Source organism: Loxodonta africana, chromosome 7 (genome assembly GCF_030014295.1).
Source record: "Loxodonta africana isolate mLoxAfr1 chromosome 7, mLoxAfr1.hap2, whole genome shotgun sequence".
NCBI lineage: Eukaryota > Metazoa > Chordata > Mammalia > Proboscidea > Elephantidae > Loxodonta > Loxodonta africana.
In genome coordinates this window covers 129,062,651-129,080,255 of record NC_087348.1, presented here as the reverse complement: position 1 = coordinate 129,080,255, position 17,605 = coordinate 129,062,651, and the positions used below count along the sequence as shown (strand labels likewise).

The window sequence follows — 17,605 nt, the reverse complement described above, 5'->3', positions numbered from 1 at the left end:
GAGCGCCTGGTGGCTTCGAACTGCTGGCCCTTTGGTTAGCAGCACGCAGCACCTAAGCACTACGCCACCAGGGTTTCCGAGGTTTGCTCTGCACCTTGTAAACCCGGTGAAATCCTTGGCGAAAGGCACTTCCTTAAACTACAACGAAGTTCTTCGGGCGGAGTCCTTTCTCTTTCCCACAGCAGCCACCACTGTGCTTGCGTCCTTTAAAAAAATGGTTTTCCCTAAATCAAATTCAAATTCAAGCAACCAAATTCAACAAATTCAAGCAACCAGACAAGGAGGCCGGGTGTGCAAGGACGCTGATTCGCACCTTAGTGTCTGCATATGCACCCCTCCATCCCTTTTCTCGCCCGGCCCACCCGGCTGGGGCGGAGGGCGTGTTTCCGCTGCTCACCCTCCGCAGTGCGCAAGGCCGGTGACGACCCGGTTTCCTGGCCTTCCTGTCCAGAGACCCGGGGGGCGGGACGGCGAGCGGCCGCGGGCAGAGCCGCCCCCGGGTGGGCCTCGCTTGGGCCCGCGGCGCTTCGGACCCTCCCCGCCGCCACAGAGCTGGACCGCGGCGGCCGTGGGGACCATGCGCCGCCTCCCTAGGGCCCTGCTGCTGCTGCAGCTCCTCCTGCTCGTAGCCACCGGGACGCCCGAGGCGCCCGTGAGCGCGCCGTGGAGCCTGGTGTGGGGGCCGGGGCTGCAGGCGGACGTCGTTCTGCCAGTGCGCTATTTCTACCTACAGGCGGTCGGCTCGGACGGCCAGAACCTCACTGGCTCGCCCCCAGGTAGCATGCAGTCTCCGGCCTGCTCCTCGCCCCGCTGCACGCTCCCCTGTCGTCCCCGCCGCGCTTCCCGCCGCCACCTCTTCTTTAGGGATCGGCGCCCAGACCTGTGTGGCGCCCTTCCTCCCGGCGTGTGCTGCCCTTTTCTCGGGTTTAGTCACTTCCTTTCTATCCCCCAGACACAAAGGGCGGGTGAAACAAAAGTTGTTGAATGCATGAATGAATTCCAGAATTGTTTCCACGTTAACGTGCGGGAACTGGTGTTCAGAGTGGCCGGCCCCCGGGGTGGTAATTAACTCTGTGTGGGTTACACGTTGGCGGTGGCCATTCCAGCTCTGACTTAGTTGCCTGAAATGTTACACTTTGCAGAAAGTGCCTTAATGTGATGAGTCACCAAGCCAGAGTAGAATGTTCGGGCCTGATCGGTTTGAACCAGCCAACTAAAAACTAGTATACGGGAAATGTAGGCAGGTTTGCATGTTAGATTTTTGTTTCATTCTTATACTTTTGAGTTTTTGAAAGCAGATTACAGGAGTTAATGAACCCAAACCCAAACCAAACCCACTGCTGTCGAGTCGACTCCGACTCATAGCGACCCTATAGGACAGAGTAGAACTGCCCCACAGAGTTTCCACGGAGCGCCTGGTGGATTTAAACTGCCAACCTTTTGGTTAGCAGCCGTAGCTCTTAGCCACTACGCCACCAGGGTTTCCGGAATTAATGAAACTGACTGGAAATCATTAGGTTTTCCCTCCACGAGGATGGTTCTTGCCCTGAATCCCTTCCGCCCAATCCTCCCGTGGTCTCCTTTGCAACGTTTTACGACCAGTCCTGCTGGTTTCAAGTCGTTGCCAGCCAGACTTTGCGAACTTATGTTTAAGTTTGGGGCTGCAGCCAACTCACACCCTGTTTTATCAGTAAGAGACAATCAGAATAACCCAGTGCCTCTTCTGCCAGTGGAGCTGGGAACTTTGTATAGCTGCTAGAAATGGGCCTCAGCTTCGGGCTAGGGAGTGTGGGCAAAGCAGAGAATTTAGGAGTCAAACGTAATTCACTTTTAGATTTAATGATTTTATTTTATTTCATTCATTCAACAAATATTTACTGGCTGTCTACTTACTACTATCAGTTTGGTATTCTGTTGCCTGCCCATCAAAAAATTCAAGTTTGTTGGGAAAACAGGCACGCAAATAACCAATTACTGTGCAAGATAATTACTTTAGTGAAGGTAAGTACAGAATGCAGTGGAAATACAGAAGAGCCGCCAGTCTCCTAGGACAATTAGGAAGATTTCAGGAGCTGAGATGTGAAGGATGAGAGGATTTGTTAGGTAGGCATGCAAATGGAGGCACCAGCATATACAAAGGTGTTCAGGAAAATAAGTAATTAAATGATGCAGAGCAGAAAGGAATGTAGCCAAAAATCCCCCAAGGGCCTTGAATGCCAAGCAAAGGATTTTAGAACTAAATAAGAGACCCCCTGGAGAATTCGGAGCTGAGGAACGACAAGAATCTACCTCTTCCTTAGCCACCTCAGTGGCTTCTGTCTGCATTTGATTTAGAACACCTGTCCTAAGGTTGTTCTGATGATCACTTTGATACTGTGTCTACCAGTTAGACTCTAAATCCTTAGACAACTGGTTTCATATGCTTTATATGCAATAATTCTGACTCTACTGGCAGGCACTCATGAGTGTATACCGGTGTTTGGCAAGCTTTTTCTTAAAAGTACCAGATAATAAATAATTTAGGCTTTACAGATCATAGTCTCTGTTACAATTATTCAGTCTGCCTTGTAGCCTTATACAGTTTGTAAACAATGGGCATGTCTGTGTTCCAATAAAATTGTATTTATGGACACTGAAATATGAATTTCATACAGTTTTCATGTGTCACAAAGTATTACTCTTGTTTTTAAGCTATTTAAAAATGTAAAAACCATTCTTAGTTCTTTGGTCTTACAGAAACAGGCTGTGAGCTGGACTGGCCAAAGTTTGCCAACCTGTGGTGTGTGTATGTTGTTGGTTGTGGACAAGTCAGCTCTGATCCGTGGTGATCCTGTGTACAACAATGAAACGTTGCCTGATCTTGCGCCATCATTGTAGCCGAAGGAGGGTTCTTGTCCTACTCTATTAGCCAATTAAAATAAGACGGTTGCCACACCACCAATTACAAGGGAAACAGAAAGTGGAAATTTATTTTCTGCACAGACAGGAACAGCGCGGGGTCTAGCGACCATAATGCCATGTGCTCGCTGTCTGAGGGCACTGGGGAGCTTTTTATTTCCAAGTGTTACCAGAATAAGATTCTTGACTCTCACTGGTCAAGAATGCGTAGGTAAGGCATGTAGAGTTTTCCACAGGAAAAAAAAAAAGCAAGCTTTATTGGAGAGGCTTGCAGGCTGAGACAAGGAGGGCCTAGAGCGAAGCATACCCCCGTCTCACAGAACAAAAGACGGCCCCAGATTTTTTAAAGTTCTTGGGCAGGAAAAGATTCATGTTTATTCATAGACACAGGCGGGGATATGTTAACTCAGGTGCACGCGCAGCAGCTTTCCAAGCTGGCTCCTGTTCCGGAGGCCTCTGGGATTCCTAGCAGGACTTATTATGGGGTGTAGTGCCTGTGTAGCCTCTTGCTCCCCAAGTTCGATTCCCCGGCTGGGGCTACAGCCCCTCACTGTCCCTGGCGGAAAGTCACAAAGTGGTCACAGGTGGATGTTCTGCATCCCTGGGGCTGGTTTTCTCCAGCTGCTTCTGAAAGGCAACTTTAAAGAAGTTTGCAGGCTATTTTTAGATACCCTGCCTCCTTGTTCTGGGGAATGGCTTTGTTTCTGCGCCCTGGTCCATTTCTTGTTACTTTGCAGATTTGGGGTCTCTTTGTTCCTTGTCTTAATAAGTCCCTAGGTTCCACACCCAACCCCCTATTACCTCCCTGATAGTATAGCCTCTCTCTCTTTTACTTGCTTCTCTAGCCACATGAGTCTCTCTGCTGTTCCTCAAACAGGCACCCTCCAATCTCAGGGCGTTTGCGCCTTGTCTTACAGTGGTGTCTGGGGGTTGGGTTTGGTGCCCAGAACTCTCTGCCCTTAGCCCTCCCATGTCCACATTTGGAGGTTTGGATGTTGAATCATGTCAGTGATGTTCAGGTCCAAGGACAGAGGACACAGCTCTTCAGGTCCTGCACATGTGCCAAAATCTTGGTTTGCGCATGCGCAGGATTCTGGCACCAGATTCAAACTGTGGTTATGGCCAAACTGCAGTTAGAAGCTGTGGCTTGGTGGGCTGTGGTGGGGGGGGGGGGCGGGGGGCAGGGAACCACAGCGGAGCAGGGGGAGGTCTCGGTGGAGGCTTCATCTTCATGATTGTTTGTACGCTGGAATCCATTGTTGGCAGCCACTGTGTATTTTAAGTGCCTTCCAACAAAAAAAAAAAAAAATTTTTTTTTTCCGACCTAGGTGACTCATCTTCCAGCACTGTATCGGACAATATTCTGTTGTGATCTATAAGATTTTCTTTGGCTGCTTTTTGGAAGTAGATCACCAGGCCTTTCTTCCTGTTCTGTCATAGTCTGGAAGCTCCACTGAAACCTGTCCACCATGGGTGACCCCACTGGTATTTGAAATACCGGCGACATAGCTTCCAGTTCATAACAACACTCAGTCCACCACAGTATGACAAACTGATAAATGGGTGGTAATGATGTATACTGAAGACCCTCAGGTAAAATCCAAGTGGTATATGACTTAAAGTGACGTAAAGATTTATGTATCACCCCTGGGTGGCCCAAATGGTTAAGCACCTGACTACTAGCTCAAAGGTCACAGCCTTGAAAACCGTGTGGAGCAGTTCTACTTTGCGCAGGTAGGGTCGTCATGATTCAGAATCAATTTGATGGCAACTAACAGCAAATTAAAAAAAAAAACCGCTGTTGTGGAGTCAGTTTCGACTCATAGCGACTCTTTAGGACAGACTAGAACTGCCCCATAGAGTTTCCAAGGAGCACCTGGTGAGCAGCCGTAGCACTTAACCACTACGCCATCAGGGTTTCCGCAACAAATATATATGTACACATGTATATACATACATACATACACACACACAAACCAGAAATATTGTTTAAAGTGTCTGTAAAGTATCTTAACAGAAGAGAGGTTACATCTGCGTTTCGGGAAGGTGTGCCCTTGAAAATTATGACTTTGGTTTGTTTAGTCTTAGAAAAACTTTCCATTGCCCTAAGGATCAGGAGAAAAGATTCTTAAACCCAGCTTCAGAGTCTTTTACTAGGGGTGTATTTTCTTCTTTATGGTTTTCCTTATTTTCTAAAGTGAATTTTGTAATTAGAGACTAAAACTTAAGAAAGAAAAGGAGATGGAAAAATTAATTTATATATGAAAAAGGGAAATTGCAAGATCCAAAATGAAATACTGTTAATCCTACTATTATTGAAAGCCCTGTCAGTTTGTCGTACTGTGGGGGCTTGCGTGTTGCTGTGACGGGGGAAGCTATGTCACCAGTATTCAAATACTAGCAGGGTCACCCATGGCAAACAGGTTTCAGCTGAGCTCCCAGACTAAGACAGACTAGGAAGAAGGACTTGGCTGTCTAGTTCTGAAAAGAATTAGCCACTGAAAACCTTATGAATAGCAGCAGAACATTGTCTGGTATAATGCCAGAAGATAAGCCCCTCAGATTGGAAGGCACTCAAAAGACAACGGGGGAAGAGCTGCCTCCTCAAAGTAGATTCAACTTTAATTACATGGATGGAGTCAAATTTTCAGGATCTGGCATGACTCAAAATGAGAAGAAACAGCTGTAAACGTTCTTTAATAATCAGAACCTGGAATGTACAAAGTATGAATCTAGGAAAATTGGAAATTGTCAAAAATGAAATGGAACACATAAACATTGGTATACTAGGCATTATTGAGCTGAAATGGATTGGTATTGGCCATTTTGAATCAGGCATTCGTATGGCCTGCGGTAATGGGAATGACAACTTGAAGAGGAAAGGCGTTGCATTCATTGTCAAAAAGAACATTTCAAGATCTATCCCGAAGTACAACGCAGTCACTGATAGGATAATATCCATACGCCTACAAGAAAGACCAATTAATACGACATTATTCAGATTTACACACCAACCACTAAGGCCAAAAATGAAGAAATTGAAGATTTTTGCCAACTTTTGCAGTCTGAAATTGATTGAACATGCATTCAGGATGTATTGATAATTACTGGTGAAGGGGAATGCAAAGTTGAAAACGAAGAAGGATTGGCATTTGGAAAATATGGTGATAGAAATGATGCCAGAGATCACATGGTAGAATTTGTTTAAAACCAATGACTTCTTCACTGCAAATACCTTTTTTCAAGAACATAAATGGCGACAACACACGTGGACCTTTCCAGATGGAATACCCAGGGATCAAATCAACTACATCTGTGGAAAAAGAAGATGGAAAAGCTCAATATCATCAGTCAGAATAAGACAAAGGGCTGACCGTGGAACAGACTATCAATTGCTCATATGCAAGTTCAAGCTGAAACTGAAGAAAATTAGAAAAAGTCTACAAGAGCCAAAGTATGACCTTGAGTATATCTCACCTGAATTTAGAAACTATCTCAAGAATAGATTTGACACATTGAATGCTAATGACCAAAGACCAGGCAAGCTGTAGAATGATATCAACGATATCATGCATAATAAAGAAAGCAAGAGGTCGTTAAAAAGACAGGAAAGAAAGAAAAGACCAAAATGAATGTCTCTGAAACGTGCTCTTGAACATAGAGTAGCTAAAGTGAAAGAAAGAAATGAAATAAAATGCCTGAACAGAAAATTTCAAAGGACGGCTGGAGAAGACAAAGCATAGTATTGTAATGATGTACAAAGATGTAGAGAGAGAAAACAGAAAGGGAAGAAAATGCTTGACATTTCTCGAGCTGAAAGAACTGAAGAAAAAATTCAGGCCTCAAGCTGCGATACTGACAGATTCTACAAGGAAAATATTAGATGCAGGAAACATCAAAACAAGATGGAAGGAATACACAGAGTCACTACACCAAAAAGAGTTGGTCAACATTCAGCCATTTCAGGAGGTAGCATATGATCAGGAACCAATGGTAATGAAGGAAGAAGTCCAAGCTGCACTGAAGGCACTGGCGAAAAGAAAGGCTGTAGGAATTGACGGAATATCAGCTGAGACGTTTCAACAAACAGATGCAATGCTGGAAGTTCCCAGTCATCTGTGACAAGAAATTTGGAAGACAGCTACCTGGCCAGTTGACTGGAAGAGATCCGTATTTTTGCCTGTTCTCAAGAAAGGTGATCCAAGTGAATGTGGAAATTATCAAACAGTATCATGAATACCAACAGGAAGCTGCCAGAAATTCAAGCCGGATTTAGAAGAGGATGTGGAACAAGAGATATCGTTGCTGATGTCAGATGGATCCTGGCTGACAGCGGAGAAAACCAGAAAGATGTTTACCTGTGTTTTATTGACTATGCAAAGATATTTGACTGTGTGGATCATAATAAATTATGGATAACATTGCGAAGAATGGGAATTCCAGAAGACTTCATTGTGCTCGTAAGGAGTCTGTACATAGATCAAGAGGCAGTCATTTGAACAGAGCAAGGGATACTGCGTAGTTTAAAGTCAGAAATGGTATGTGTCAGGGTTGTATCATTTCACCATACCTATTCAATCTGTATGCTGAACAAATGATCCGAGAAACTGGACTATATGAAGAAGACTGGGGCATCGGGATTGGAGGAAGACTCATCAACAACCTGTGATATGTGGATGACACAACCTTGCTTGCTGAAAGTGAAGAGGACTTGAAGCACTTACTGATGAAGATCAAAGACCACGGCCTTCAGTATGGATTACACCTCAACATAAAACAAAAGTCCTCACAACCGGACCAATAAGCAACATCATGATAAACAGAGAAAAGATTGAAGTTGTCACAGATTTTGTTTTACTTGGATTCACAATCAGCACTCATGGAAGCAGCAGTCAAGAAATCAAAAAACGCATTGCATTGGGTAAATCTGCTGCAAAAGACCTCTTTAAAGTGTTGAAAAGCAAAGATGTCACTTTAAGGACTAAGGCGCTCCTGACCCAAGCCATGATGTTTTCAATCACCTCATATGCATCTGAAAACTGAATGATGAATAAGGAAGACAGAAGAAGAATAGATGCCTTTGAATTGTGACGCTGGCGAAGAATATCAAATATACCATGGATTGCCAAAAGAACAAACAAATCTGTCTTGGAAGAAGTACAACCAGAATGTTCCTTTGAAGCAAGCATAGTGAGACTATGTCTCACATACACTGGACATGTTATCAGGAAGGATCAGTCACTGGAGAAGGACGTCATGCTTGGTAAAGTAGAGGGTCAGAGAAAAAGAGGAAGACCCTCAATGAGATGGATTGACACAGTGGCTGCAACAATGGGCTCAAGCATAACAACAATTGTGAGGATGGCGCAAGCCTGGGAAATGCTTAGTTCTGCTGTACATAGGGTCGCTATACTGACTTGATGGCACCTAACAAAACCAACAGCAACATTAATGAAAAATACAAATTCAAATAAAATTTCGCTTTTTTTCCTAAAAATATTGGCAAAGATTTTTTTTAATTAATATTTTATTGTGATTAAGGTTAAAGTGTACACAGCAAATTAGATTCTCATTTAACAATTCCTGTACAAATTATTCAGTGATATTGGTTACATTTTTCTCAGTGTGTCATTATTCTTGTTCATTCCTTTCTGATTGTACCATTTCCAGTACGGTAGTTTCCCTGCCCTCTTACCTTCTTATCTCTGCTTTAGAGTAATTTTTGACAATTTGGTCTTCTGTGGATGATTTTTCTTAAACTCTTTACTCATGGGTGATAATTCTTTATTTTATGAGCCAATTTGTTATTTAGCTAAAAGTTTACCTCCAGGGAAGTTTTCAGTTTAAGGTTTAAAGTGTATCTCAGGGCGGTAGTTTCAGGGAGTCCTCTAGTCCCAGCTAGTCCAATAAGTGTGAACTTTTTAAGAATTTGAATTCTGTTCCACATTTCTCTCCCTTTCTGTAAGGATCCACCTGCTGTGGCTCTGATCAGAACGGTTGGTAATGGTAGCCAGGTACCATCTGGTTCCTCTGGTGTCAGCAGATGAGGCCGTGGTTAGTGGTGATTGTTAGTCCTGTAGACTACTTTCTTCTGAGTCTTTAGTTTCCTTTCTCTTTTGGTCCAGATGAGTTAGAGACCAATAGTTGTAGCTTAGATGGCTTTTCATAAGCTTTTAAGACCGCAGACACTACTCACCACAATGGAATATAGAACCTACACTGTATGAACTATATTATGCCAATTAGCCAGAGTCGTCCCACAAGACAATGGCCCTCAATCTTCAAACCCAGAGTACCACAATCTCACAAGGTGTTTGGTTGTGTCTAAGAAGTATCGTACCTATGTTCCCTAAGTGAGCAAAGATTTTTTTTAAGTGGTAGTACTCCAAATGTTAAGGGAGCAGTGAGTTGCTCTCGTAGGAGCCCTGGGGATGCAGTGGCTAAAGTGATGAGCTGCTAACTGGAAGGTCGGCCGTTTGAGACCCCCGGCAGCTCTGTGGGAGGAGGATTCGGCAGTCTGCGCCCACAGGGAATTATAGCCTCGGAAACCCTACGGGGCTGCTCTGAGTTGGAATCCACTGGACAGCAGTGGGTTGTGTGACCTTTATCCTCTTCTGGTGGGAACACAAATTGATAAAATGTTTTTTTCTGGAAAGTAATTTCCAAATCTATCAAAAGTCCTAAACATTTACAAGCCTAATATTAAAAAAATTAGTTTCAATAGTTAGAAAATGTAATTTTTTAAAAGATGTCATTTGACCTCACCCCCAAAAAACTGTTCATGCCTATTAATCTAGTGATCTAATTTTTAGGTAACTATCCTGAGAAAATAGTCAGAAATGTGGTGAAAGATTTATGTGCAAGGATATTATTGCAGCTTTATAATGATTTATTATAGAAAGTCTAAGTAGCCAACCATAAAGTAATAAAGTATGGTATATTCATGTGATAGAATATCTTATAGACATTAAAATAATGTTTTAATAGATTATTTAATAATGCCTGAAGTGGGTTGGAAATGCTGGTGGCCTAGTGGTTAAGTGCCATGGCTGCTAACCAAAAGGCTGGCAGTTCGAATCTACCAGGTGCTCCTCGGAAGCCCTATGGGGCCGTTCTACTCTGTCCTATAGGGTCGCTATGAGTCAGAATTGACTCGACAGCAATGGGTGTACTGGGTTAAGGATGAAACAAATAGAAAATAAATTACACAATTTCGTCCCAATTTTGTAATAAATAAATAAACCCATACCTAAACTGATCAGTGTTATTAGTATATAGCAAGATGGTAGGAGTTTATTTTTCTTTTGGTACTCTTTTCCCTCCAAAAAATGTCTACAAAATGCCCATGTTTTTTAACCAGCAAAAAAGTTATAAGAAAAACAAAACTAAAAAGTTTCACTAAGTTTTTTCAGACAACCTAAGTCTTAAACCTTGTTTTCCCCTCCTTTCCTTGTAGGCAATTCGACTTCTGTCTTCCATCTAAAAAGCTGCCTTATAGTTCTGAAAAGCTTGTCCATCCAGTTTCTTACATTTTTTGCCACCCATGATTCACTTACAAGTCCTGAAGTCTTTTCTTTCCTAAGAACTAGTTGAAAAAGAGGAAAATTTTTCTCAAGTTGTAGCCTGTCTTAACATGACTTACCAAGATTCCCTTCTGAATTGTCATATCCATTTAACAGTGCAGCACTTACCTGAATACCATTATTAAGTCCTTTGAGCGGCATGCATCCAGGTACTTCGATAACAACCATTTTGTGAATGTGATTAGTGTAAAGCAGTGGATCTTAAACTGGGGTTCATGGATAGAGATCAGGGAGCCTGTGACCTTGGATGGGGAAAAAAGCCTATATCTTTGTTTTCACTAGCCTCTGTCTTAAATTGAGCATTTTCTAGTATTTTGAATGTAGGCAGGACCTGTTCATACTGTCATATTCCCAGCATCTAGCACAATGCCTAGTGTGGATGCTCAGTAAATATTGGAGAAGAAAAGAAAGAAGGGCTGGAGAAACGGTGGTTGGAATATGCCCAGATGGTAGACTATGAATACTCATTTTCTACTCAGACTTCCTTTCCCTTCATCAGTAATAATAATTTCATGAAATGATATTACTTCCTAGTTGTGTAGTACGTTAGTTATAAACTGTGTTACATGCCCTCTTTAATTTGCTCTCCATGATGATCTTGTGAGATTGGAAGGATCAATAATAGTCTCTTCATTTTACACATAAGAAACTAAGGCCCTTAAGTGAAGCTAAAATGTCTTGCATGTAGTCCCGTATCTAGTAAATCTCACAGCTAAGACCAGAACCTCAGCCCTTCTGAATACCTAGTTCAGTGCTTTTTTCCTTTCATAAAATCACCCTTAATATGATTGTTTAATCGTATTATTAAAAACCATCAGTTTTTAATAAGATCCTGGAGAGTGTCCATGGTCAGAAGGCAGCCAGATGTTTTTGGGAGGATTTCCATTTGGCCTCAGGGCATACCAGCCTGGCCTTCTGGGACTCCGTTCATTTGGTCAACAATATGCATTGAAGCTTTAATAATCCTATGTTACAGAATAAACTTCCTTTAGGACCGGGAAGATGACTCCATTGTACTAGGAATGCCAGAGGTTATTCCTCCAACTTTCAATTCTGCAACTCTATGTGTTAACCTTCTGCAGTGTGACAAGGTAGATCCAGAGCAGGCTTTGAAAGAAGATGGATTTAAGCTTTGTCGAAATATTGGCTCCGATATGAGTTATGTATGAGACCTGGGCAAGTTATTTAACTTCTTAGAGCCTTGGTTTCCTGATCTAGAAAATGGCAGAGACAAATACCTAATAAATTGCAGAAAGTAAATGAAATACAAAATAGATGAGAAAATTTCAAGCTTAGGGACCAGCACATAATAGGTACTAAGTAAGTGAATTAAAAAAAACAAAATGCTTATGATTTCTTTCCAAATCAAAAGTGTTCGAGATTTCGGCTTCTAATGATCTAAGACAGATACTGACAACCTTCTTATGTCTACATAATCACTACATTCCTATCCAATTAGTCGTTTCTCTTAAAGAAGTTTGGATTTGTGGAGTAGAAAAACTCAAACTGAGTGTCAGTTCTGTTGTATTATATTAGTCCCCAGAACAAATGAGAATTCACGTTCCTTCTATTAGAAGTAACTTGTAATTATACTCTTCTCATTTTCTCTTTTATGAGGTTTGAATTACTTATTTCCAGTGCAGTACATGATCAGTATTATTTTGCATTGATCCTAACGTACATTCATTCTAGACATAAAGATGACATAGGCATGGAAGGTTACTATGAAAATAACAACATTTAAAATATGTATTTCTGATGGTTATATTTTTCTATATATATTTTGAAATATAACTGTCAAATTCTATTTCAGAGATAAAATACTGTAACTGGAAGAGCCCATAAGGATTTATGTAAGCCTGAACCAAACCCTTTGCCGTCGAGTCGACTCCAACTCGTTGCGACCCTATAGGACAGAGTAGAACTGCCCTCCCAGAGTTTCCAAGAAGTGACTGGCGGGTTTGAACTGCCGACCCTTTGGTTAGCAGTTAACCACTACAGCAGCAGAGATTTATCAGTTTACAAATAATGAAGTGATTTGCCTAAGGTTGTAGAGTTAGTTTTCTTTAAGTCCAGCTCGGTCCAAAAAATCAGTCATTAATATGCTTGTCTTATATCTGATTTGCTTATTTAAATCATAAAATTACAGAGAACAGGACTATTTGATTAAGACGCAAGAAAAAAATTTTTTGTACTTTTCCAGTTTGGTGAGGGAACAGAGGAAATGGCTTTCTCATGTCCATACCATTTGCCTTTCTGAAACCAAATGGGAAATATTGCAAAGTTTATATGTTTTATTTGAACATTTCAGGTAATTGGCTAACATTTTTAATAATTTCATATTAAGTTATTACCTTTAAAAAAATCCTCTCAGTTTATACATTATAATTCATTTATTTTAGCAGATTTTTATAAATTTATCACACTTGTTTCAAGGATCCTAACAAGTATTTGTTTGGTACATAATTATTTAATAGCAAGATGCCAGATACTGGATTCCTATTCTTAAATTGAAGAGGCTAAGAAACACTTCTTCTGACCCACAAGAAAAACTAAAACCCTTGAAGATCAAGAGAAAGTACAAATTTATACTTAACTAGATTCGGGAACTAAGAGTAGGAGACAAATTTTCCTCAGTAATTTGGAAAACTATGTATTAAAATATGCTTAATTTCATAATGTGATAGATGTTAAGATGAAAGACTACTTTGGTCACAATTCACTGTTAACCAGGGCTGTGGATTTAAGAGGATTAACTACCTTTTTAACATTTCCCCTTGGCATGGGTGATTAATTATTCCTCAAAAAAAACAAAAACCCATTGCCTTGGAGTCCATTCTGACTCATAACGACCCTATAGTGACCTTATAGGACAGAGTAGAACTGCCCCATAGTTTCCAAGGAGCACCTGTTGGATTTGAACTGCTGACCTTTTGGTTAGCAGCCAAGCTCTTAACCACTCATTACCAGGGCTCCCATAGGCCATTAACTGCTCCTTATTTTCAAACTTGGTAAGGATCAGATTAAGGAACCCTGGTGGCATAATGGTTAAGCTCTTGGCTGCTAACTGAAAGGTCAGTGGTTCTAATCCACCAGCCTCTCCACGGGAGAAAGCTGTGGCAGTCTGCTTCCGTGAAGATTACAGCCTTGGAAACACTATGGGGCAATTCTACTTTGTCCTGTAGGGTCACTATGAGTTGGAATCCACTCAGTGGCAGTGGGTTTGATTTTTGGTTTAAGGATCAGATTAGGAGCCCTGATGGCGCAGTGGCCAAGCACTCAGCTGAAATGTCAATGGTTTGAACTCAACAGCCACTCCATTGGAGAAAGATGTGTAAGTCTGCTTCCATAAAGATTACAACCTTGGAAACCCTGTGAGGCAGTTCTACTCTATCCTATAGGTCACTATGAGTCAGAGTCAGCTCGTGGAGTTCTTGCTTTGGTAAGGATCAGATTTGATTGGTATATACACTGTACTCTTTGAAGAAAGAGGTTCCAAAATTTCTACCTGGGCCACCGTAACATTGATTACAACAATATTGTTTCAAAGCCTAGGTAAGTTAGCTAATATACTGCAAATAACCGGTTGCCATCAAGTCAGTTCCGACTCATGGCGACCCCATGTGCATCAGAGTAGAACTGCAACCGTCAACTAATAGGTTCTTGTCAAGCAGACTAGCGAGTTGAAGTCAGCCAGACACAGGGTTGGAAGGACAGAAAGGTTTATTCACAGTTTGCAAACTGGGAGACAGGCAGGGTCTCCTGACCTAAGGCTGCCAGCTCCCTGAATTAGGGCAGATTTGCTCCTTTTATAGGGAGTGACATACATATGCATGAACAGTGAGGGGAGGATCTTCAGTCTTTTGATGAGAGTGCAGTCTGCGTAATTTTACTGAATGGGTTTTTGCATGTGGCTCTAAAAATACTGTGCGCAGCCCTGTAAAAAATGGCGACAGCTCGCTACTGCCACCCCAGGAAGGTCATAGCACAGGTAGATTCAGAGTCAGTGCGCCTGTGCCTCGGCCAGCTTGCCAGGAGAAGACAAGAAACCTGGGGATTCGATCAATCATGGTGAAATGCTGTAAAAGTTGCAACAAAAATGTAGCAGGAGTAGAATTTTCTCAAAAACAACTGTGGTGGGATGGTTAATAACCCTTTCATGACTGCCTGCTTCAGAACTGTGCTCCATAGGGTGTTAAATGGCTGATTTTTTGGAAGTAGATCTCCAGGCATTGCTTTCAAGGTGTCCCTGTGTGGACTTCAATCTCCAAGCTTTCAGTTAGCAGCCACGCATATTAACTATTTGCACCACCCGGGGACTCCATACTGCAAATAGAAAAAGGTAGGTTTGGTAAAAGTAGGTATTATTTCCCCTAGAACAAAAAACATAGAATTTTGGATTTCGAAGGGATGTTAGATCATTCTAGTATAGTCATTTCATTGCAAGCTGAGGAAACAGACTCAGAGAAGTAAACCCTAGTATTTATAAAGATGTGTGTGTGCATATAATGTATTTGTGCACAGTCTGGTACTACTTATAATCTTTGTAACTAAGGAAATGGGCTTAAAAGTATATCTTCAAATTTGGATTTTAAAAAGGGATTTTCTTTCAGAATTGTGGGTTATTAGATATGGAAATGGTTTGCAAAAAAGCTTGTGTGTATTTTACAAGTAGAAAGTTGGATTACCTTAGCGCTCTGTCATTTTAAGAGTTCATGAATTTTTAACCATCTGGAATGGTTGAGCTTCAATCCTACCCAAAGGAGAAAAGATCAAATAGAAATTCATTTCTTCTGTGCTTTTTTTTAATGATTTGATTTTGTTCATTCAGTAAGTCTTCACTGAATGACAAATGAATCAAATGTTGAGCCAAGGATCTTCCAAGCTAAAATGTACAACTTCTTATAGAAGTTAATACAAAAAAATAATAATTTCAATATAGACACACCTATCCAATAATTGGAAACTCTGGTGGCATAGTTGTTAAGAGTTATAGCTGCTAACCAAAGAGGTTGGCAGTTCAAATCCACCAGGCACTTCTTGGAAACCCTATGGGGCAGTTCTACTCTGTCCTTTAGGGTTGCTGTGAGTCGGAATTGACCTGATGGCAACAGGTTTGTTTTTTTGATTTTGGTATCCAATAATTGTTAAGGCAAAATAACTGTGAAGTGGTAGACTTATTTATATATTTGTGTATATATATGCTTTCTTTCTTTCAGGTCAAACACTATTCAAAGTAATAATCAAATCACTTTCACCTAAGGAGTTAGTCCGGATTCATGTATCTAAACCATTGGACAGGAATGATGGAACATTTTTGATGAGGTATAGAATGTATGAAAGTGTCAATGAAGGGCTGAAGATAGAGGTACTTTACGGTGATGAACATGTAGCTCAGTCTCCCTATATTTTGAAAGGTAAGTGATTATTACATAATCCAGAGTCCTATCTATTTAATGGAAATTCATATAACACTGTCACAAAGAAATGTATTACCGAGAAATAGTACATAGGATCAACTTCTAGAACATTTTAGAACCTGAAATTGACAGAATGTAGTCAATCCCTTCCCAGTCACTTTCCGGCTACTATTTGCAGAAGTTCCCTATTTGGGAAGAGAACCCAGAACTTTTTGATCTGCCATTATCTTTGTCCCCACATATAGGACTTTACATACATGAGCTTGTTAGGAAACAAAGGAATAAGAGATGAGGTACTGTCCTTACTGTTCCATCTCAATCCATTTATGGTCTAATTTTCTGGGTGTCCCATGACTTGCATGTTTTTTGGAAGCAATGATTCATGCCTTCTGGTAATTCTATTAAATTTTCTAGGGCAGCATGTTTTCCAGACAATGTGGGCTGTTAAAGTATTAGCCATGTACAATGGCAGTAAGAGAACAGAACAGGAGGTCGTAGTCTGGGAAAAGTGCTAAACGAAACTTAAACCAAAGCTTTCTAGGAGTTTCTAAACCCAAGAATTATCAAGCAGTTTCATTTTTTGTGACTATTCTGGATACATTTTGTTTGGTGTAGGTCATACTTCAAAGAGAGAACATGATTACTTTCTGAGTTTGATGGTAATCTGTTTCAAATACTGATTTTCTTTCCTTAGTAGCAAATGAATGTCCCAGCTCCTTTTTGGAAGGTGCTTAACAATATATTTTTTTTTTTTTTCAAAGCCCATGATTAGGACAGTCATTGAGAAGCCTTTAATATTATTAGAAGACGAGCCAGCCTAATATATAGGTCTCCTGCCTGTCAGAGTGGGTTATGATGACCTCCAAGACATGTGCAACAGGGTAAACTGGAGTTCACCTTTTACGTGAAATTTTAAGGGAAAATAAACTAAGTAATTTAAAGATACTTAAATAATAAGAAAAAACCTTATGTATTTTATTCATGTACTTACCATCTCTGGTGTCTTCATTCCTTTGTGTAGGTCCATTTTTCCATCTAATATCATTTACCTTCTGCCTAAAGGATTTCCTTTAACATTTCTTTCAGTGAGGGAATGCTGGTGATGAATTCTTTCAGCTTTTGAATGTCTAAAAAAGTTTTTTTATTTCACCTTCATTTTTGAAACACATTTTCGCTAGGTATAGAGTTGTCAGTTGACAGTTTTTTTTGTTTTCTTTTAGTACTTTAAAGATGTTGCTCCACTGTTTTCCTGCTTACCTTGTTTCCAACAATAAATATGCCATCATCCTTATCTTTGTTTCTCTCCATTGCTTTTAAGGCTTTCTCTTTATCAGTGGTTTTGAGCAGTTGGATTATGATGTACCTTGTTAATTTTCTTCATGTTTCATGTGTTTGTGGAGTTCTTGGATCTTTGGGATTATAGTTTTCATCAAATTTGGAAACATTTTGTGGGTTATTTCTTCAAATACTTTTTCTACCTCAGCCCCTCTTTCAAGGAGTCCAGTTATTCATATATTAGGCTTGAAGCTATCTATGTATTTCATTTCATATAGTTTCTATTGCTATGTCTTTAAGTCACTAATATTTTCTTCTGCAATGTCCAATTTGTCATTAATCTCATTCAGTGTATTTTTCATCTCTTGATTTTTTTTTATTTTAATCTTCCTGAGTGTCTTTCTGGGATGCAGTTAAGTTACATGGAAA

At 40.8% G+C, this 17,605-nt stretch overlaps 1 protein-coding gene across 2 annotated transcripts in view; it reads left to right on the top strand.

The window, feature by feature from the left end:
- The first annotated feature begins 577 nt into the window (after positions 1–577).
- The window catches only part of POGLUT3 (protein O-glucosyltransferase 3), a 42,145-nt gene continuing 25,117 nt past the window's right edge, over positions 578–17,605 (top strand). For both annotated transcript variants that reach the window (XM_064288897.1, XM_003415618.4), the window contains exons 1-2: positions 578–776; positions 15,701–15,898. In XM_064288897.1, the coding sequence (XP_064144967.1) occupies positions 578–776; positions 15,701–15,898 (397 nt within the window). The remainder of the gene's footprint in view (positions 777–15,700; positions 15,899–17,605) is intronic.